Source organism: Scyliorhinus torazame, chromosome 5, assembly GCF_047496885.1.
Source record: "Scyliorhinus torazame isolate Kashiwa2021f chromosome 5, sScyTor2.1, whole genome shotgun sequence".
Classification (NCBI taxonomy): domain Eukaryota; kingdom Metazoa; phylum Chordata; class Chondrichthyes; order Carcharhiniformes; family Scyliorhinidae; genus Scyliorhinus; species Scyliorhinus torazame.
The window spans coordinates 105,585,092-105,608,270 of record NC_092711.1 but is presented as its reverse complement, the minus strand read 5'-3'; the positions used below and the strand labels follow the sequence as shown (position 1 = coordinate 105,608,270).

At 46.2% G+C, this 23,179-nt stretch overlaps 1 protein-coding gene across 1 annotated transcript; it reads right to left on the bottom strand.

Moving 5' to 3' along the window:
• Window positions 1-2,522: 2,522 nt before the first annotated feature.
• LOC140421562 (uncharacterized) lies at window positions 2,523-17,133 on the bottom strand. The gene is made up of 2 exons (XM_072506350.1): window positions 17,087-17,133; window positions 2,523-10,727 (listed from the first exon to the last, which is right to left on the bottom strand). Exon 2 carries the CDS (start codon window positions 10,237-10,239, stop codon window positions 9,289-9,291), a length of 951 nt encoding a protein of 316 aa, XP_072362451.1. The 5' UTR covers window positions 10,240-10,727; window positions 17,087-17,133; the 3' UTR covers window positions 2,523-9,288.
• Between the last annotated feature and the right edge of the window lie 6,046 nt (window positions 17,134-23,179).

Sequence of the window (23,179 nt, the reverse complement as noted above, 5' to 3'; positions counted from 1 at the left end):
GCCAAGTTCCGCACACGGGTATGGCCTCCATCGGGACCTTGGATTCATGTCACATTACATTCACCCCCTACCATCTGGCCTGGGCTTGCAAAATCCTACCAACTGTCTTGGTTTGAGACAATTCACACCTCTTTAATCTGTGATTATCTCTCTCTCCAGAGGCACCGTCTGGACCTGTAAAGCCTTAATTACTCACATTCAAAGAATCATCTTGCATCATTGACATTGCCCATATATGTGTTTGTGGAACCCACCCCTTCATTCACCCGAGGAAAGAGCTGCACTCCGAAAGCTAGTGATTCAAAACAAACCTGTTGGACTTTAACCTGGCGTTGTAAGACTTCTTACTGTGCCCACCCCTGTCCAATGCCATCAACTCCCCATCATAAATGAGAAGCATTTAATGCTTCTGCCAGTTTCGAACCAGGCACCTTTCGTGCATTAGGTGAATGTGATAACATCTAAGGGATAACATATCTACAGAAACAGCTGGCAGCACAGTACCCAGTGGCCCTGTGCAACGTTTAACTGCACAGTCTTGCAGCAGCTTTCAATGGTTTGGCTGGGAGGCCAGGTCACTGATTACATGAAGACAGCTGTTCCTTTAAATCAAATGTCTCAACTTGTCAGACCATAAGCTATGGAACTTGTGTTGAACTTTAGCATTTGTTCAGCAAATATCTAATGGAACAATGCTCTCTGTTCAATCATTAATGCATCATTCTTATCTTCCTGCAGAAAATTTCCACCAATTTTACTCAATATTTGTTTCATTATTCAATGTTGAACATCAGTATATTTATTTGTTATATATGACTTCATTTTGAATTGAATAGCTCTCGGGTCTTCACTCTGAATAACTCTGAAATATACACCATTGAATTGCAAACACGACTGACCAAGAAAAGAAAGCGTTTCACTGGGTAATACAAATCCCATGAATTTTTGTTGAGATTGACCACAATCAGCCTTTGAACAAAGTCAAATATAGTTAAATGGAAGTGAATTGAGAATTATGTGTTGCTTATATTTGACCCCTCTGTGTTTTGGTGTGAAACGTTCTGCAGCCTAAATACCGTTCATGTATAAGAAAGGAGGGCTGACAGCAAATCCACACTGAGGCTGGATTTCCACATCTCCCTGAGTGGCTTTTCCTGTTTCTCCATCATGAAGGCCGAATTATTCAAGACAGTGGTTCAGTTAAATCTCTGCCATTTCCTCTAATTCAGTTACAGTATCGTATGTGTCTGTCTATACGAGTGCACATTACGGTTAGAAATGTTTTGGATGGTAATTAAAATGTTAATCTACGTTTACAAAGCCATTAAATTCTTTTGTGAACTGAGCAAACTGCCAAGATCCACGCTTTGTTTTTTCATGTATGGAACGATCTGTCTGGACTGTACACAGAACAATACTTTTCACTGTACCTCGGTACACGTGACAATAAATCAAATCCAATCAAAGAGACAGTTTCTTACTCGTCTTCAGATTGAACAATGAGACTTCTTAAAAATTATTCATTCATGGGAGGTGGGCGTCACTGGCCGGGTAGCATTGTGGATAGCACGATTGCTTCACAGCTCCAGGGTTCCAGGTTTGATTCCCAGCTTGGGTCACTGTCTGTGTGGAGTCTGCACATTCTCCCCGTGTGTGCGTGGGTTCCCCCCGGGTGCTCCGGTTTCCTCCCACAGCCCAAAGATGTGCAGGTTAGGTGGATTGGCCATGCTAAATTGCCCTTAAGTGTCCAAAATTGCCCTTAGCATTGGGCGGGGTTACTGGGTTATGGGGATAGGGTGGAGGTGTGGGCTTCTGTAGGGTGCTCTTTCAAAGAGCCGGTGCAGACTCGATGGGACAAATGGCCTCCTTCTGCACTGTAAATTCTATGATTCTATGATTTACTGCTCATTCCAATTGCCTTTGAACTGCGTGTCTTGTGAGGTTATTTCCTGGGGCAGTTACAAATCAATCACAACATTGCTGTGGATCTGGAGTCACGTGTAGGCCAGGCCACATAAGGAGAGCGGATTTCCTGAAGGACATCAGTGAACCAGGTGGGTTTTTACAACAATTGACAATGTTATCATCAGATTTTTAATTCAAGACTTTTATCAATTTCAATTTCACCATCTGTCAAAGGCAAATTCTATCCCAGATCCCCAGAGCATTAACCTGGGTCTCTGGATTACTCGCCCAGTAACAATACAGGGCAGCACCGTGGCTGAGTGGTTAGCATTGCTGCTTCACGGCACCGCAGTCCCAGGTTCGATCACACCTCTGGGTCACTGTCTGTGTGGAGTTTGCACATTCTCCCCATGTTTGCGTGGGTTTCGTCCCCACAACCCAAAGATGTGCAGGGTAGGTGGATTGGCCACGCTAAATTGCCCCTTAATTGGAAAAAATTAATTGGGTACTCTTTAAAAAAAATTTTTTAAACAATACCATTACACCACTGCCGAGAATAAGTTGTCTGGTGTTGTATTCTGTGATCTTGTCTTGCAATGATTCTACAGAACTGCTGGTGACTTAGCCAGAATGATGATTTATTAATGTACACGTGGTAAGGTAATGATCAGAATGCTATACAGACCAAGTTATCACAGTTACATTGGACACTCTTGGAACTACACTGACGTGCGACTGTCCTCGTGCACGCCTCACAAAGTTCTGCTGGTAGCCGGATGTCACCTGACTGATGCCGGACGCCTCCTACTGGTGGGAGTTCACACTGCTGAGTACATGTAATATTATATACAGGCTTATCACCACATCTCGTAACTTCTCAAAATTATCGAGTAATTTATTTTTTTCAAACAAATTCTGATAGCTCTGCAGTTTCTGGAAACATTTTGGTTGATTGTGTTATTTTTAAAAATAAATATCTAGTCTTTGCAATATAATTACCGAACACACCAATTCACTTATGATAATCAATGTTCACTACTGAATAATCATGACTATAATTATTGTTTTTTGCTATGAAATCAATGCATAGTTAATTTGGAAAAGGTACAGAAGGTGAAATGGTTGCAGGAAGCCACATGTTAAAGGTATAAAAGGGCTTCCTTGACCTTGTTACAAATGACAGTGAATACACTATGAAAAAGACAATTTTATAACTAAATGTGATCACACCTGGTGCTTACAGTTTCCTACATTACAGCAGTTAATATATATTTCAAAAGTACTCCATTGGCTTTAAAACACTTTAGGAGGTCCAGTGGTAGTGAGGGGTTTTATAGAATTGTACACTTGTTCTAATTGTTCGCAAACTCGGATACATTAAACTTGGTGTCCTCACCAGAATCATTAATAAAGATTGAGTCTTAATTTTGTGTGATAACCACAACATTGACACCATTTTGAAAACTCTGTGAAACTCCAGACGCACTATATGCACAATTATTTGTAGTAAAATACAGCAATTTGTTGTGGTTTAGCATACACTGTCTATAAATGGTACTGGAATCTCATTGGACTGTCACATCCAAAAGATTATTTGATTCATTCTGAATAAGAAAACAAAATCGTTGAACTCTGGGATTAAATGGGTCGCTGTAGAGAGCTGGCATAGGGAAAATGGGTCAAATAGACTCCTCTGTGCTCTAGCAGCCTTATGTACATGTAAAGCGAGTGGTAATGACCTGGAACCTACTGCCTATGAGGGTAGGAGATGCAGAGATGACGGATGGATTTCAATCGGAAATTGGACAGACACTGAGAGAAATAAACCTGCACAGATTTGGGGATAGAACAGGGCAATGGACAGACTGGCTTCCTCCACAGGGAGCTGACACGGTCTCAAAGGGCTGAATGGCCCCATTCCCCACCCTCCAGATGCTGTGATCTCAGGAGAGAAATTCAGCTGCTCCAGTCACTCCAACTAACTGGAGTCCCTCATCTCTGGTGTCATTCTATCACAATGGTTAGCACTAATGCTTCACAGCACCAGGGTCCCAGGTTTGATTCCCGGTTTGGGTCACTGACTGTGCAGAGTCTGCACATTCTACCCGTGTCTGGGTGGGTTTCCTCTGGGTGCTCCAGTTTCTATCAAGAAAACACAAGTCCCGAAAAATGTGCAGGTTAGGTGAATTGGACATTTTGAATTCTCCCTCGATGTACCTGAACAGGTGCCGGAGTGTGGCGACGAGGGGATTTTCACAGTAACTTCATTGCACTGTAATCTTTATAGTGACCATAAAGATTATTATTGTTAATGTCCTCTACACCCTGTCAAAGAACTTCACATCTTTCCTAAAGTGTGGGACCCATATATAGGCTAGCATTCCAGAGGGATAGAATTGAAAAGCACGGAGGAAATGTTCAACTTGGTTAGAACCAGGGTTATACGACACTGGGAGCTCTGTCAACATTGGTGATCTCCATTTAGAAAATGGAAATAGAGGCACTGGAGAAGGTGCAACAAAGATTCATAATATACAGAACTGAGAGCATTTAACACTCAGGAAAGGCTGGGGCTGCTTTTTTCTGGAAAAGAGAAGACTGATGGGTGAAGGAATTCAATAATCCAATTGGAATTTCAGTAGAAACCTCTTTACTCAGCGAGTGGTTGAGATGAACAGCATGAATCCATTGACGTAAAGCTAGATACACACGAGGGAGAAAGAATAGGAGATGCTAATGGGGGGAGATGTAGAGGGGTGGGTGGCAGCTCATGTGGAGCATAAATACTGACACAGACCATGGCTAACTTCAGCCAGTATGGGAATTTAACCTGTGCTGTTGGTGTCACTCAGCACGAACCAGCCATCCAGCCAACTGAGCGAACCGATCCCCGTGTAAATCTGTAATAATTCCTTAAATATTAGTGATTGCCTGTCTCCCACCATACTATTTAATGTAGTTTCCCAGGGCACCTCAGACAACTTGCCCCTCACACCCGGATAGTTTCCTTCTGTGAGAAGCACCAAGATAAAATAAACCAAACAACCATGTAACCACCATAGTCCAACTTCATGGCAATGTTGCATGATTTTTGAAATTTCCAAACAGATATGGTAATGAAACATCTTCTAACCTCCAAACACCCTTTCACTCTTTGATCTTTGTGAAATGCGAAACCAGATATTCGCAAGAAGGCTCAGAGAGAATCAGCCCACTGGAGGCGAAGTCGTGAGACCGGCCAGTCCAGCAGAAAGAAACCCTCTGACCATCCCCATTGACCAACAGAATGAACAAACTGCAGTCCTGGATGTAATTGAGAACTGAAACAATAACAGCAGAATCCAATCCCTGTAATAAGTTGTGAACCTATTGGTGTCTCAGAAAGTGCGATAAATTACAAAATCCCTTCACACATTGAGAGCAGGTGAACGGCCTCTCCCCAGTATGAACTCCCTGGTGTGACTGTAGACGGCATAACCGAGTGAATCACGCAAAGAGACGTAAACGGATGTGAGATAATGGGGATTATGGAGACACGGCTGCAGGATGACCAGGGATGGGAATTGAATATATTCAGTATTTAGGAAGGACAGACAAAAAGGAAAAGGCAGTGGAGTGGCAGTGCTGGTTAAAGAGGAAATTAATGCAATAGTGAGGAAGGATAGTAGCTCTGACAATGTGGAATCTGTATGGTTGGAGCTGAGAAACACCAAGGGGCAAAAGAAATTAGTGGGCATCGTACACAGACCCCAAACTGCAGTGGTGATGTTGGGAATGGCATAAAACAGGAAATTACGCTGATTGTAAAAGTTTCTATAGGAATGTGAAGAGAAAAAGATTGGTGAAGACAAATGTAGGTTCCTTATGATGGGGAAATCGTGCTTGACAAATCTACTGGAATTCTTCGCAGGTATAACTGGTAGAGTTGACAAGGGAGAGCCAGTGGATACAAAGAACAAAGAAAAGTACAGCACAGGAACAGGCCCTTCGGCCCTCCAAGCCTGCGCTGACCATGCTGCCCGTCAAAACTAAAATTGTCTACACTTCCTGGGTCTGTATCCCTCTATTCCCATCCTGTTCATGTATTTGTCAAGATGCCCCTGAAACATCACTACCATCCCTGCTTCCACCACCTCCTCCGGCAGCGAGTTCCAGGCACCCACTACCCTCTGTGTAAAAAACTTGCTTCATACATCTCCACGAAACCTTGCCCCTCACACCTAAGACCTATGCTCCTTAGTAATTGACACCTCTACCCTGGGAAAAAGTCTCTGACTATCCACTCTGTCTATGCCCCTCATAATTTTGTAGATCTCTATCAGGTCACCCCTCAACCTCATTCCAATGAGAACAAACCGAGTTTATTCAACCTCTCCTCATAGCTAATGCACTCCATACCAGGCAACGTCCTAGTAAATCTCTTCTGCACCCTCTCTAAAGCCTCCACATCCTTCTGGTAGTGTGACAACCAGAATTGAACACTATACTCCAAGTGTGGCCAACTAAGGTTCTATAGAGCTACAACATGACTTGCCAATTTTTACACTCAATGCCCCGGCCAATGAAGGCAAGCATGCCGTATGCCTTCTTGACTACTTTCTTCACCTGTGTTGGCCCTTTCAGTGACCTGTGGACCTAGATCTCTCTGACTGTCAATACTCTTGAGGGTTCTACCATTCACTGTATATTCCCTCCCTGTAATAGACCTTCCAAAATTCATTACGCCACATTTTTCCGGATTAAACTCCATCTGCCATCTCTCCTCCCAAGTCTCCAAACAATCTAAATCCTGCTGTATCCTCTGACAGTCCTCATCGCTATACGCAATTCCACCAATCTTTGTGTCGTCTGCAAACTTACTAATTAGACCAGTTACATTTTCCTCCAAATCATTTATTTCTACTACGTACAGCAAAAGTCCCAGCACTGATCCCTGCAGAACACCACTAGTTACAGCCCTCCAATCAGAAAACCACCCTTCCATTGTTACTCTCTGCCTTCTCTGACTTGGCCAGTTCTGTCTCTATCTTGCCAGCTCACCTCTGATCCCGTGTGACTTCATCTTTTGTACCAGTCTGCCTTGAGCGACCTTGTCAAAGGCCTTACTGAAGTCCATATGGACAACATCTACTGCCCCACCTGCATCAACCATCTTTGTGACCTCTTCGAAAAACTCTATCAAGCTAGTCAGACACGACCTCCCCTTCACAAAACCATGCTGCCTCTCACTAATACGTCCATTTGCTTCCAAATGGGAGTAAATCCTGTCTCGAATTCTCTCCAGTAATTTCCCTATCACTGATGTAAGGCTCACCGGCCTGGAGTTCCCTTGCCAGCCTTCTTAAAAAAGGAACAACATTGGCTACTCTGCCATCCTCCGGGACATCACCTGAAGACAGTGAGGATTTAAAGATTTCTGTCAAGGCCTCAGCAATTTCCTCTCTTGCCTCCTTCAGTATTCTTGGGTAGATCCCATCAGGCCCTTGGGACTTATCCACCTTAATATTTTTCAAAACGTATGTGGTATATTTGGACTTCCAGATGCCTTTCGATAAAGTCCCGCATCAGTACTTAGCGTGTAAAATTAAAGGACATGGGATTAGGGGTAGTGTATTGAGATGGATAGAAAAACTGGTTGGCAGACAGGAAACAAAGAGTCAGAATTAATGGATCCTTTTCAAATTAGCAGGCAGCGGCTAGTGGGGTACCGCAGAGATCGGTGCTCGGATTCCAGATATATTAATGAATTTATTTTTCAAATTTAAAGTACCCAATTCTTTTTTTCAATTAAGGTGCAATTTAGCCTGGCCAGTTTACTTATTACCCTGCGCATCTTTGGGTTATGGGGGTCAGACCCACACAGACATGGGCAGAACTTGTCTCCACATAGACAGTGATCCGGGGCCAGGATTGAACCCTGGTCCTCAGCTCCGTGAGGCAGCAGTGCTAACCACTGCATCACCCTATATATGAATGATTTAGATGAGGGAACAAAATGCAATATCTCCAAATTTGCAGATGACACCAAATTGCGTGGGTGGGTGAGCTGTGAGGAGGATGCAGAGCTCCTTCAGTATGATTGGGACAAGTTGAGTGAGTGGGCAAATGAATGGCAGATACAGTATAATTTGGAGAAATTTGAGGTTATCCACTTTGGTTGCAAAAACGAGAAGGCAGACTATTAGCTGAACGGCCATAGATTAGGAGAAGGGAATGTGGAACGAGACCTGGGTATCCTTGTACATGGAGGTTGAGGGGCGACCTGATAGAGATCTACAAAATTATGAGGGGCATGGAGAGAGTGGATAGTCAGAGGCTTTTTCCCAGAGTAGAGGGGTCAATTACTAGGGGGCATAAGTTTAAGGTGCGAGGGGCAAGGTTTAGAGATGTACGAGGCAACTGTTTTATACAGAGGGTAGTGGGTGCCTGGAACTCGCTGCCGGAGGAAGTGGTGGAAGCAGGGACGATAGTGACGTTTAAGGGGCATCTTGACAAATACATGAATAGGATGGGAATAGAGGGTTGCGGACCCCGGAAGTGTGGAAGATTTTACTTTAGATGGGCAGCATGTTCGGCGCAGGCTTGGAGGGCCGAAGGGCCTGATCCCATGCTGTACTTTCCTTTGTTCTTTTGTAGCTGAAGGTAAGCATGCAGCTACAGCAGGCGGTAAATGTTATGCCAGCCTTCATTGCGAGTGGATTCAAGTACAGGAGCAGGGAATCTTGCTGCAATTATACAGGATCTTGGCACGACCATACCTGGAATATTGTGTGCAGTTTTGGTCTCCTTATCTGAGGAAGGATGTTCTTGCTCTAGCGAGAGTGCAGCGAAGGTTTACCAGACTGATTGCTGGGATGGTGCAACTGACATATGGGAGAATGAATCAGTTAGGTTTGAATTCGCTGGAGTTCAGAACAATGGGGGATCTCATAGAACCCTATAATATTGAATATAGGACTTGACAGGGTAGATCGGGCTGATTTAGCCCAGTGGGCTAAACAGTTGGTTTGTGATACAGAAGAAAACCAGCAGCGCGGGTTCAATTCCCGTACCAGCTGATCCTAATACGCGCCAGAATTTGGTGACTAGGGGCTTTACACATTAACTTTATACTTGTGACAATAAAAGATTATTATTATTATTAGATGCAGGAAAGATTTTCCTAATGGTGGGAGTGTACAGAACCAGAAGTCGCAGTCTGAGGATATAAGGTAGATCTCATATGAGGGCGAAGGGGATCAAAGGATATGGAGGGGAAAGCAGGATTAGGCTATTGAGTTGGATGATGAGCCATGATCATAATGAATGGCAGAGCAGGCGCAAAGGGCCAAATGGTCCCTTCCTGCTCCTATTTTCTATGTTTCTATGTAATCCCTTCCCACACTAAGAGCAGGTGAACGGCCTCTCCCCAGTGTGAACTCGCTGATGTCTCTGCAGACTGGATAACTGTGTGAATCCCTTCCCACACTGAGAGCAGCTGAATGGCCTCTCCCCAGTGTGAATTCGCTGATGTCTCTGCAGACTGGATAAAGCACGGAATCTCTGCCAACACTGAGAGCAGGTGAATGGTTTCTCCCCAGTGTGAACTCGCTGGTGTTTCCGCAAGTTGAATGAATGGCTGAATCCCTTCCCACACTGAGAGCAGGTGAACGGCTTCTCCCCAGTGTGGACTCGCTGGTGTGACTGCAGGCTGGACAACTGAGTGAATACCTTCCCACACTGAGAGCAGGTGAATGGCATCTCCCCAGTGTGAATTCGTTGATGTTTCCGCAGGGCGGATGAATCAATGAATCCCTTCCCACACTGAAAGCAGGTAAACGGCCTCTCCCCAGTGTGAACTCGCTGGTGTGTCTGCAGACTGGATAACCGAGTGAATCCATTCCCACAGAGGGAGCAGGTGAATGGCCTCTCCCCAGTGTGGACTCGCTGGTGTGTCTGCAGACTGGATAACCGAGTAAATCCATTCCCACAGAGGGAGCAGGTGAATGGCCTCTCCCCAGTGTGAACTCGCTGATGTTTCTGCAGGGTGGATGAATCAATGAATTGCTTCCCACACTGAGAGCAGGTGAACGGCCTCTCCCCAGTGTGAACTCGCTGATGTGTCTGCAGGTGGGATGCTTGAGTGAATCCCTTCCCACAATAAGAGCAGGTGAACGGTCCCTTCCCAGTGTGAACTCGCTGGTGTGACTGCAGGGTGGATAACTGAGTGAATCCCTGCCCACATGTCGAGCAGGTGAACGGCCTCTCCCCAGTGTGACTGCGGCGATGAACCTCCAGCTGAGATGGGAATCTGTATCCCTTCCCACAGTCACCACATTTCCACGGTTTCTCCATGTTTTGGGTCTCCTTGTGTCTCTCCAGATTGGTCAATCAGTGGAAGCCTTGTCTACACTCAGAACATGTGCACTGTCTCACCTCACTGTGAATGGCGTGATGTCTACACACAGAACGTGTGCACTGTCTCTCCGCACTCTGAATGGTGTGATGTTTTTTCAGGCTGTGTAACTGGTTTAGGCTCTTTTCACAGTCAGTTCACTGGAACACTCTCACTCGGGTGTGTGTTGTGTGGGTCTCGGTGCTTTTCCAGTCACACTGATGTTTCCACAGTCAGTTCACTGGAACACTCTCACTCGGGTGTGTGTTGTGTGGGTCTTGGTGCTTTTCCAGTCACGCTAAAGTTTAAAATCTTTTGAAGCCGACAGATCGGACAAAACATTTTCCTTCTCACCGATGATATTCAGATCAGAAGGAATCGATTGAGTTTGTCACATTGTGACGTGATGTTTGAGATTTCTGTCTATAATTCCTCCTCTTCCAATATCCTTTAAAAACAATTTACAAAAGTCATCAGTTAGAAATTCAGAACAGACAATTCTAGTTCCTATGGAACATTATTTCCTCTCTCATTCTCCAAAAGCTGTAAATCTCCATCGCACACAATCTCCCTCCATTCTCACTCTGCTGTATCGAATATTCACCCTCCCAATTCTCCTGAAGGTGCTGATTCATGTTGATTGACAGATCCGAGCTCAGCTCACTGCTTCCTGACCAGGACACAGAGATTATACCAGGAGCAAGAGTAGGCCATTCGGCCCACCAAGACCGCTCACATATTCAATGAGATCCTTGGTCGATCTACCTCAGCACCATTTTCTCACACAATCCCCATATCCCTCGATATCTTCAACATCTAGAAACATGTCAATATTTGTCTTGAACATACTTGATGGCTGAGACTCCACATTCCTCAGGGGTAGAGAATTCCAAAGCTTCACCACATCCTCGAGTGAAGAAATCCCTCATCTCAGTTTTCTCTCTATTTTCCTACCTGTTCCCCATAACCCTGAACTCCATTGTCAATAAAATATCTGTCAAACTTGTGCTTCAATATATTCAATGACCCCCAGATACAACTGGTCCCTGTGGAAGAGAAATCCAAAGACTAACATCCCTCTGAGAGAAGAGATGAAGAGATCAATCTATAACGGAGCTGCAGTCTTATATTACAAGATGAGAAATAATAATTTATTTACTTTATTACAAACATCTAATCATACATCTAATCTGTACCACGCAACAACACGAGACATATCTCTGTCCATTATTAATTTAATGTCCCCTGAGATGTCAGCCATCTCCTGGGGAACCCACCTCCTTTTTGAAGTAAACCCATTTTTGAAATAAATTTAGAGTAACCATTTTTTTTTTTGCGATTACGGTGCAGTTTAGCGTGGCCAATCCTGTGAGACCCATTCAGACACAGGGAGAATGTGCAAAGTCCACACGGACAGCGACCTGGGGCCGGGATTGAACCCGGGTCCTTGGCGCCGTGGAGCAGCAGTTCTAAGCACCAGGCTTTTAGTCAGTCAAATATATGCATGAACCTGTTAAGGAGATGGGTGGCAGGAGTTGGAAACACTTTGTGGAGCCGCGAACCTTCATATCATTCTTTTTCTCCCAATTAAGGGACAATTTAGCGTGGCTCCTGTTTGGGCTCAAATCATCAATGAGGACTCTGATCTGGGAAGGAAGGAAACACTGGGAGGTGGGCGGGAGGATTCACAAACACCGACTGGAGGCCCTAAACCCCCAATGAGACCCATTGATTTTATTGTCAGTCTGCAGACAGGAGCTGGAGAACTGAACCCAGGCGGAGGAGAGGGAGGGAGAAAAAGCTGGGAGTGGAGGAAAGAAATGGTGCAGATGGTGAGATGGGTTTGGATTTCAGCCCAGGGAGGAGGGAGAGTGTGTGGGACGGAGAAAAATGTTCCAGAGAAACTAGAATTGTCTGTTCAAAATTTCTATCCTGGACTGACAGTGATGACTTTTGTAAACTCCTTTGCAGGATATTACAAGGGGAGGATTTACAGATGGAAAGTCAAATCAACCTTCACATTGGATTGGATTTGTTTATTGTCACGTGTACCGAGGTACAGTGAAAAGTATTTTTCTGCGAGCAGCTCAACAGATCATTAAGTACATGGGATGAAAAGGGAATAAAAGAAAATACATAATAGGGCAACACAGCATATACAATGTAACTACATTAGCACTGGCATCGGATGAAGCATACAGCGTGTAGTGTTAATGAGGTCAGTCCATAAGGGGGTCATTTAGGAGTTTGGTGACTGTGGGGAAGAAGCTGTTTTTGAATCTGTTTGTGTGTGTTCTCAGACTTCTGTATCTCCTGCCCGATGGAAGAAGTTGGAAGAGTGAGTAAGCCGGGTGGGAGGGATCTTTGATTATGCTGCCCGCTTTCCCCAGGCAGCGGGTGGTGTAGATGGAATCAATGGATGGGAGGCAGGTTTGTGTGATGGACTGGGCGGTGTTCACGACTCTCTGAAGTTTCTTGCGGTCGAGTAGTTGCCATACCAGGCTGTGATGCAGCCCGATAGGATGCTTTCTATGGTACATCTGTAAAAGTTGGTAAGGGTTAATGTGGACATGCCGAATTTCCTTAGTTTCCTGAGGAAGTATAGGCGCTGTTGTGCTTACTTGCTGGTAGCGTCGACGTGGGTGGACCAGGGCAGATTTTTGGAGATGTGCACCCCTAGGAATTTGAAACTGCTAACCATCTCCACCTAGGCCCTAACCATCTCCACCTAGGGTGTGTACAGTACTTTGCTTCCTGAAGTCAATGACCAGCTCTTTAGTTTTGCTGGCATTGAGGGAGAGATTGTTGTCGCTACACCACTCCACTAGGTTCTCTATATCCCGCCTGTATTCGGACTCGTCGTTATTCGAGATCCGGCCCACTATGCTCATATCGTCAGCAAACTTGTAGATGGAGTTGGAACCAAGTTTTGCCACGCAGTCGTGTGTGTACAGGGAGTAGAGTAGGGGGCTAAGTAGGCAGCCTTGCGGGGCCCCGGTGTTGAGGACTATTATGGAGGAGGTGTTGTTGTTAATTCTTACTGATTGTGGTCTGTTGGTCAGAAAATCGAGGATCCAGTTGCAGAGTGGGGAGCCAAGTCCTAGGTTTTGGAGCTTTGATATGAGCTTGGTTGGGATTATGGTGTTGAAGGCGGAGCTGTAGTCAATAAACAGGAGTTTGATGTAGGAGTCCTTGTTTTCGAGATGCTGTAGGGATGAGTGTAGGGCCAGGGAAATGGCGTCCGATGTGGACCAGTTGCAGCGGTATGCGAATTGCAGTGGATCAAGGCGTTCTGGGAGTATGGAGGTGATGCGCTTCGTGATCAATCTCTCGAAGCACTTCATTACGACTGAAGTCAGGGCCACTGGACGGTAGTCATTGAGGCACGTTGCCTGGTTCTTCTTTGGTGCCAGTATGATGGTGGTCTTCTTAAAGCAGGTGGGGACCTCGGAGTGGAGTAGGGACAGGTTAAAGATGTCCGGAAATACCTCTGCCAGCTGGTCCGCGCAGGCTCTGAGTGCACGACCAGGGATCCCATCCGGGCCCGTCACCTTCCGAGGGTTCACTTTCAGGAAGACCAATCTGACTTTGGAAGCTGTGATGGTGGGTATGGGTGAATTACGGGCTGCTGGGGCACTCGACAGTGGATTGTTGGTTACCTGCTCGAACCGAGCATAGAATGCATTGAGTTCATCGGGGAGGGGTGCGCTGCTGCCAGAGATACTGTTCGGCTTCGGTTTGTAACCCGTTATGTTGTTTAGTCCTTGCCACAACTGCTGAGAGTCTGTCTGTGACTCTAGCTTGGTTTGATATTCTCTCTTGGCATCTCGGATGGCTTTGCGGAGGTCGTACCTGGATTTCTTGCGTAGGTCAAGGTCGTCTGTCTTGAACGCCTCAGATCTGTCCTTCAGTAGGGAGTCAATCTCGTGATTGAGCCATGGTTTCCGGTTGGGGAACGCACGTACTGCTTTCTTTGGCACGCAGTCGTCCACGCATTTGCTGATGAAGCCTGTGATGGTGATGGCATACTCATTTAAGTTGGTCGCTGAGTTCTTAAATATGGACCAGTCCACTGTCTCTAAACAGTCACCTAAGAGCTCTTCTGTCTTCTCGAACCAGCACTGCACAACCTTCTTAGCTGGATTCTCCCACTTGAGTTTCTGCTTGTATTCCGGGAGAAGGAGCACCGTCTCAGGGACTGATTTCCCAAAGTGCGGTCGGGGGATAGAACGGTAGGCGCCCTTGATTTTTGAGTAGCAGTGGTCAAGAGTGTTGTCGCCCTGGTGGGACAGGAGATGTGCTGGTGGAATTTTGGCAGTACACTCTTGAGGTTGGTCTTGTTGAAGTCTCCGGCCACGATGAACATGGCCTCCGGATGTTCTGTTTCGTAGTTGTTTATTACTGTGTATAGTTCGTCCAGCGACTTCCTCACTTCTGCCTGGGGTGGGATGTAGACTGCTGTGATAATGGCTGAAGTGAACTCACGTGGAAGATAATATGGGCGGCACTTCACGGTCAGGTATTCCAGGTCTGGGGAGCAGGAGGTCGCCAAGGTCACCACATCCAAGCACCAGGAGTTGATGAGGAGGCACACCCCTCCACCCTTCGCTTCGCCTGATGATGCCGTGCGGTCCGCCCGGTGAATTGAGAAGCCTTCAGGTTGTATGGCACAGTCCGGTGAGGCCGGGGTGAGCCATGTCTCTGTGAAACAGAGCACCTCTGAGAGGTAAGTCTGGCGTTAAGTTCATCCAGCTTGTTTTCGATCGCTTGGACGTTTGCCAGGAGTATGCTGGGGAGAGGGGTCTTGAAACCGCGTTGCTTCAGTCTAACCTGCAGCCAGCCGCATTTTCCTCGGTCGGCGGCTGCTGCTGGATGACCTGGGATCCGATGGGAGATGTCAGCTCTTGTGGAAGGTAGGTGGTTGCGTCTGGTGGGGTCCAGGGCGCTGACGGGGACCAGGGCGCTGTTTACGTATCTGGGGTCGCGTCTGGCAGGGTCCCAGGCACTGGCTGAGGTAGAGGGGTTGCTAGGGGGGGCATGTTTGCGATCTGGATGGGTCCCGGCGTTCTGCGGGCGTGGGAATGCCTTGCAGGGCGTTTGGGTCCTCGCACGGGGTCTCTGCCATTTTGGGGGTCCTGGGTCGTGGGCAGGGGCTTCCTGAGGCAGGTTGGGCTCGGTCCCATGGTCTGTTCCCTCCCTGGGCGCTCCTGGGGATGGATCTTGAAGTAGGCCCGGTCGGGCCTCCATGTGGACTTCTCTTTCTTCCATCACCAGGTATGTCAGCTTGTTGGGCGGGCGTCTCCAGGTCGGGTCGCTGGGCGGGTCTCTCGGGGTCGCATTGGGCCGGGCCGGGTTTTGCCGTCGGGGATCGGGTCGGGAGCTCCGGGGACTGGGCAAGACGATCCGGGGGCTGGCGTCGGTAGTCAAGATTAAACACAGTTGGGTAGCAAGGTGGCACAGTGGATAGCACTGCTGCCTCACGGCATGAAGGTCCCAGGTTCGCTCCGGCTCTGGGTCACTGTCCGAGTGGAGTTTGCACATTCTCCCCGTGTTTGCGTGGGTTTCGCCCCCACAACCCAGAGATGTGCAGGATAGGTGGATTGGCCATGCTAAATTGCCCCTTAATTGGAAAAAATAAATTGGGTACTCTAATTTTTTATTTTTTTTTAAAGATTTAACAGAGTCACTCCATTCATCAGGGCCTGAATATCATTGGCCTGTGAATGTGGCAGAAGAAATGTTTGTCTGTTCTGCCTGTAGGAAAAGATTTTCAAGTTCAGTGTGAACGAAAAAAACCCCGATCCACACACACTTGACTCGAGTGAGAATGTTCCAGGGAACTGACTGTGGAAAGAGGTTTAACCAGTTACACAGTCTGAAAAAACATCACCCATCCAGAGCGGGGAGAGACCGTACACGTTCTCTCTGTGGGGACAAGACACAAACTGATCTTCAAACGTGGAAAGCGACAAGGACACCAGCAGCATGCTGAAACCGTGGGAATGTGGAAAAGGATTCACTCAGTTATCCTACTGAGCATTTACCAAGATGTGGGAACCGAGCTGGTGAGGAAGCGAGCCCCCTTTAGTAAGGTTCAGGCTGCTCTATGTAAGAAAGAAATTTAATTTGGGTGGTACACCCGGCAAATCTGCGGCTCACATGAGTCCAAAGACTTCCATTGAGACACTGGAGGAGGCAAATGGCTTCATTGTAAAGCATGGACTGGGGTCCATTTATCTGTATTGGGCAAGATCTACGTTTCCTGTGGGGTGGGGTGGGTGTTGTGAGAACCTCTATATAGTTTTTGATCTTTTCTGATAAAATCTGTTTTTCTGTGTGGGGACTAAGGGAGATTTTCTTTTTGAAGCACAATGTAGACATATGGGGAGGGCGGAGAGAGAAATTAGAGAGAGAGATATTAATAAGACAGTGAAATCTGGAGAGCAGGATTGGCTTCCTTTTTTTTCCATCTCTGCCACCGCTTTGCCTCATCAATAAGACATTGGGACTCAAAGACTAATCTAGTTTGATGGACAAGTTGTCTCCATTCTGAACAATGGGGAACAAGCTCCTCCCACTCATTGAAACATCGCACCGACAAAGATGACAATCGCGCATGCGCACTGATGCACATCCAACAAAGATGGCGGCTATTAACCCGAGCGAATATGAGGAGTTGCAGCCCCGCTCGGTACAAACGGGGTCCCGCAACCTTTTCCGAGGTTTGCGACTCACAATAGCTTTACACAACGTTTCCGCCCACTCCCGCAATCTCTCACTCCCTCCATATTGTCAAACGCCCCTTACCAATTTCGGATCTGAAGACAGTCCTTCTCCTTCACCATTACCCACACTGCGCATGCTTCAATCACAGCGGGCCCCGCCCCTCATTCACTCCGATTGGTTGGAGGACCAGCCGCTCCAGTCGTCCTCCAGTCCCGCCCCTCCTCTTCCTATTGGTCCGGAACCGCCGTCAATCACCCGGGCATTGTGACGGTGACAGATGCTGAGAGTGGCCACAGGCTCAGGCTGACTCGCTGATTGTCCAATAATAACAGTGAGAGTCTCAGTGGGACAGTCAGACAATAATAGTGGAGATGGGGCCCAGAGGATAAACAGCAAAGGATTCACTCACTTTGAGAGTAACAAGCAGTGTCTGTTCCCATAATAAATCAGACTGCAATGTGTGAGTGAATATATCATTGGATCTAATGTAGAAACATGCGCCTGTACTGCGCTGTAATGTTCTATGTCCACAACAGTAGTGGACTCGCCAACACAAAGTGCATTCAAATGGTCATTGGATAGACATGGATGATAAGGGAATAGTGTAGTTGAGCTTTAGAGTGGTAATCAGGTCGGCGCAACATCGAGGGCCGAAGGGCCTGTACTGTGCTGTAATGTTCCCTACAGTGCAGAAGGAGGCCATTCGGCCCATCGAATCTGCACCGACCCTATGAAATATCACCCTACCTGGGCCAATCTAGGACGGCAGGTAGCACAGTGGGTAGCACTGTTGCTTCCCAGATCCAGGATCCCAGATAATAATTCTGTCACTGTTATTATTAGACAATAACCTGCCTGTCATTCCAATTCTGGTGTGTGTTACTCTGAAGTTATCATTAGACAATAATAAGAGGGCAAGATGCAAGATAGCAATGATATTTTGAAGTTTCTGTGTTACAATGAGTGTCACTTGGAGGTGTGTGATAAAATAGGAATGGAAACATCATGACAGAGACACGTGTGACTGACTCCACCTGATTCAGAGCTGTTCTACCCAAGGTGAGAGCAATGAGGACTTGTGGAATTCCAGAGATTTCTGGTATCTGAGGTGCATCTGTAGAGGAACTGAAATCATTCTAGTGGTTCTCGATTTACTCAGTCACACAGGAAATATATCTGACAGCTAAAACCAAAGTTTCAATCTTCTCTTTGAGACACATTGTGATTGAAAAGATCAATGGTAAAACATCAGGAGAGGAAAATTCAGACTGTCGCAAAGGGCATCATTGCTACCTCACAGCACCATGGACCCTGGTTCAATTCCGGCCTTGGGTGACTGTCTGTGCGGAGTTTGCACTTTCTCCCAGTGTCTGCATGGGTTTCCTACCAGCATTCAAAGATTTGCAGCTGAGGTGGATTGGCCATGATCAACTTCCCATCAGTGTCTAAAAATGTGTTGGTTAGGTGGGGTTATAGGGATAGGATGGGGGATTGGGCCTCGGTATAGTGCAAACTCAATGGGCCGAATGGCCTCCTTTTGCACTGTGAGATTCTGAGTGAACTGTCGAATTCATCTGATTCACCTTAAAAACTACCAATTTACCCGCAAAAGTGGAACTCCCTTTGAAAGTTACTGTAAATCTGTTTCCAGCAGCCTGTCAGTCTGAATTCCAGATCACATCACATCACTGTGTAAAAACAATTCTCTTCATCACCCCCTTGGGTTCTGTTGTCAAATATCTTAAATCTCTGTGTCCTCTGGTTACAAACCCTCCTGCTCTTGGGAAACAGTTTCTCCCCATCGACACCATCACAAATCCTTCCTCATTTTAAACACCTCTATTAAATCTCCCCTTCACCTTCCCTGATCTCAGAGGGACAATCCCTGTTTCTCCTGCTCTGAGTCACAGGGACTCGAAACGTTAACTCTGATTCTCTCAGTGCCGATGCTGCCAGAACTGCTGAGCTTTCCCACCATTTACTGGTTTTCTCCCTCTTTCTTTCTTTAATCTATTACAACACCCTCATGAAATTCAACACTTCTATTAAATAGGATCAGACAGACATAGAGAGAGATACAGAGGAAAGGAGAGACAGAAGAATTGTGAGAAAAAATGAGATTTTAAACAGCAGAAAGGTGAGGTGGCGAGAGATAAAAGCTGAGAAATAGAGGAAACAAGCAACACAGAAAGAATGATATAAAATATAAGGGAGCAGGTTATCAGTTCCCAGCTACAGAGAGCAGAGGGAACTCAGCGACTGATCCACAGTCACAGCCGCTTCTGTCCGGGAATGGAGACTCTGAACAGAAATAACCGGCTCATTTGTAAATGTCACCACAATGTGATCTGTGTGACTCTGCACTGACTCTGTGGACAGATATAGGCCGCCTTGACAGATGTTCTCACCAGATTGTGGTCCCTGGATTTATTTTCAGCTCAGAAGTGAGATGTGCGGTTTGGAACCGGCAGCAGAGAAACAGGAAGTTGTGTCTCCTGAGAATGAAACAGCAGGCATCAGTCTCATGTTATCACCGTGAACAGTCTTCCTGCCTGTGAGGGTGAGCTCACTCTGACAGCATCAAGAACACACACAGATTGCTGCCGGTCTCAGCATCACATTCACCTCCATTCCCATTTTAAACATCAAAATAGGAGGTTATTTAGATTTTTAACATATTCACTGAACAGGAAGATGGACTGAGGATTATCACTGGGAGAAATGAGGGGACATTATAAAAATTAAATTTTCCTCAAAGAGGGTTATTAGAAAATAGGAGATTTAAAGTTAATCTGAGCCAATCAGAGAGAGAGAAAGTGGGAGATAGAGAGAGAAAGGATTCAGTCTCCAGAAATGAGATGTTGGAGGAGAGGTTCAGTGTGTTCTGTGCTTCTTCAGAGAGAGAAATTAAGTAAGTTTAGGTGCTCTCTGAAATAGAAAGTTTAAAGGAGAGAGTGTCAGAGAGAAAGATAGAGAGAGGTGGGAGGTATGTGAAATGAGTGAGTGTGAGAGCGGAGAGAGGTTAAGTGAGAATATGAGAGAGAACAGAGATGTTCTGTGAATGAGAGACAGGAGAGCAGGTTCATATACCTGAGGATCACTGAGAATGATCAGAATAAGGAGACCACCCAGAAAACGGCCAATAGGAATCTTCAGCTGAACACATCACTCATTCTTAAAGGGACAGTCCGGGCTCTGACACTGTTCAGCTCCCAGTTAAAGGGGCAGGCACAGCTTCGCCCTTTTCTCTGTTATGTTTATGATTGTTCAAGGCTGGTAGGAGTGAGATTCATTTAAAAGGGCAGAATGTGGGAAGCATACAAGTCCAAAGATGTGCAGGTTTGGTGGATTGCCCTGATTTTAAATTGCCCTCAGTGTCCGAAAAGGTGCAGTGGGGTTGCTGGGTTATGGGGATGGGGTAGAGGTGTGGGCTTAAGTAGGGTGCTCTTTCCAAGAGCCGATGCAGACTCGATGGGCCGAATGACCTCCTTCTGCACTGTAAATTCTATGATTCTATGAAAACTGGGAATTCTTGGACACAAGCATCAGCTCCTTCTTTATCTGGGAATCAAACTGTTGTCTAATTGTCCCAGCAGTTACCAGGCTCCTGTGAGCTGCTCCAGCTGCTATTTTAATGCAGACTTCAACCAATCTATTTTAAGTAGGGTTCTATTCAATTCATTGTGACTGTCACACAAGCACATTTTCAGTCTGGAAACATAAACCAGCTGCTTTACATTCAATCAGGAACATCGCAGTTTTACACCAATCTCAGATTTGACAGCACGTTTCCAGCATTCACCATTGTTCTTCCTGACTCTAAACACAATTGTAAAGGTGCTTCTGTTCTGTGTCTATGAGCCCTGAGATATGGAAGATACTGGGACACATTTCTTACACGCCTCAGGATTAACCCACACGGGTATTTTGCTGACAGTGAAGAGAGATGAGAAAGACCAAAGTGTTGTTTGTCCCTCTCAGTGTGACCCTGAAGGACTGTGTCCAGGCTCAAGTTCTGTTCCTGCCGTATGATCCTTCCCCAGATTGTCCTTTCTGAGCTCCAGACCGGTGATGTTCAGCACTCAGGTGGGAAAGACAAAAGTCTGTAACAACGTTTCAAACACATTAATTCAGAATAATAAACATCATCAGCAGATTAAGACAGTCAGAGTGAACATTATTAGGTCCTGTACATGATTAACAGCATCAATCAGGGTATAATCTAAACCTTGTAGTCGCTTGTGAACTCGCTGGTGTGTTAGCAGGTGGGATGAGTGAGTAAACCCCTTTCCTCAGACATTGCAGTTGAATGGCCCCTCCCCAGTGTGAACTCTCTGGTGATTCAATAGGCTGGATGAACGAGTGAATCCCTTCCCACACACTGAGCAAGTGAACGGCCTCTCCTCACTGTGAACCTGCTGATGTGTCAGAAGATTGTATGAACGTGTGAATCCCTTCCCACATTCAGAGCAGGTGAACGGTCTATCCCCTGTATGAAGTTGCTGGTGTATCAGAAGGTTGGATGAATTAATGAATCCTTTCCCACAGTCAGAGCAAGTGAATGGCCTCTCCCCAGTGAGAATTCTCTTGTGGTTCAGTAGGGCAGGTGGACGGTTGAATCCTTTCCCATGCACAGAGCAGGTGAATGGTCTCTCCCCAGTGTAAGCATATTGGTGTGTTAGTAAATTCTTTGTGTTTTCAAAGCTCTTCTCACAGTCAGGACAGTTAAAAAATGTGTTATCAGAGTGAACAAGTTGATGTGTCTGCAGGTGGGATGACTAAATGAATCCTTTCCCACACAGGGAGCAGGAGAACATTCTCTCCCCAGTGTTAATACGTTGATGTGTCAGCAGATCCTTTTTACATTTAAAACTCTTCTCACAGTCAGGACATATAAATGGTCTCTTATCAGTATGAACAAGTTGGTGAATCCCTTCCCACAAACAGGGCAGGTGAATGACCTTTCCTCAGTGTTAACTCGCTGGTGTGTCAGACGTTTGTATGAATGGGTGAATCCCTTCCCACAAATGGAGCAGATGAACGGTCTCTCCCCAGTGTGACTTCGACGATGAACTTCCAGCTGTGATGGGTAACTGAATCCCTTCCCACAGTCCGCACATTTCCACAGTTTCTCCATGGTGAGGGGTCTTTCTGTCTCTCCCGGTTGAAGCTTTGTCCACACACAAACAAGTGTTTAATTTCTCCCTGCAGTGAATGATGTGATACTTTTTTTGAGGCTGTGTAACTGGTTAAAACTCTCTCCACAGTCAGTGGATTGGTAAACTCTCATTGGGGGTGGGTCTCGGTGCTTTTGCAGTCACACTGCTGAAACAGAACAAACACTTCTCCTTCCAAATTCAAAGACTGAAGATATTGAGCTCTTAATGAATTGAGTGACTGTCAGATTTCGATGTGATGTTTGGTTTGAATTTTCTGTCGGCCAATCCTCCACTTCGAATATCCTGGAAAAGGAGTTTACAAAAGTCATCACTGTCAATCCAGGGTAGAAATTCTGAACAGACAATTCCAGTTTATCTGGAACTTTTTTCCCTCTCTTGTTCCCCCAAAGCTGTAAATCCCCGTCCCACACACTCTCCCTCCTCCCTGGGCTGAAATCCAAACCCATCTCACCATCTGCACCATTTCTTTCCTCCACTCCCAGTTTTCTGCCTCACTCACCCTAACTTGAAGGTGGTCTGTGGAGGAGCTGTTGTCAAGTGACACTTAAACCTGAAACACTTCTTCAGTGTTTCCCTCCCTACCCCCTTCTCTAACCAAAAAAAAACAACCGCTGTAAAGATCAAGACTTCTACCTCTAGTCGAGGTAGAAGTAGAAAGCAGTTGAACCGTGAGGTCAAAGCCTGCAGGTAAAGGATTGGCTGGTGACTGGTAAGTAGTTTTTCTTTTATTTTCCCTCAGGTGTTATCGTGCGGGGCACAGAGGTTGCTGAGTGAGTGCTTGCTGAGAAGGGGAGTGAATAAGAAGTAAGCTCTTTCATTCTTTTTCTTGTTTTTTCTAGAGGGAATGGCAGTGAAGGTAGTGCAATGTTCCTCCTGCAGAATGTTTGAGGTGAGGGACGCCGTCAGTTTCTGTGCTGATTTCATCTGTGGGAAGTGCACCCATCTCAGCTCCTCAGGAACCGCATTAAGGAACTGGAGATCGAGCTGGATGAAC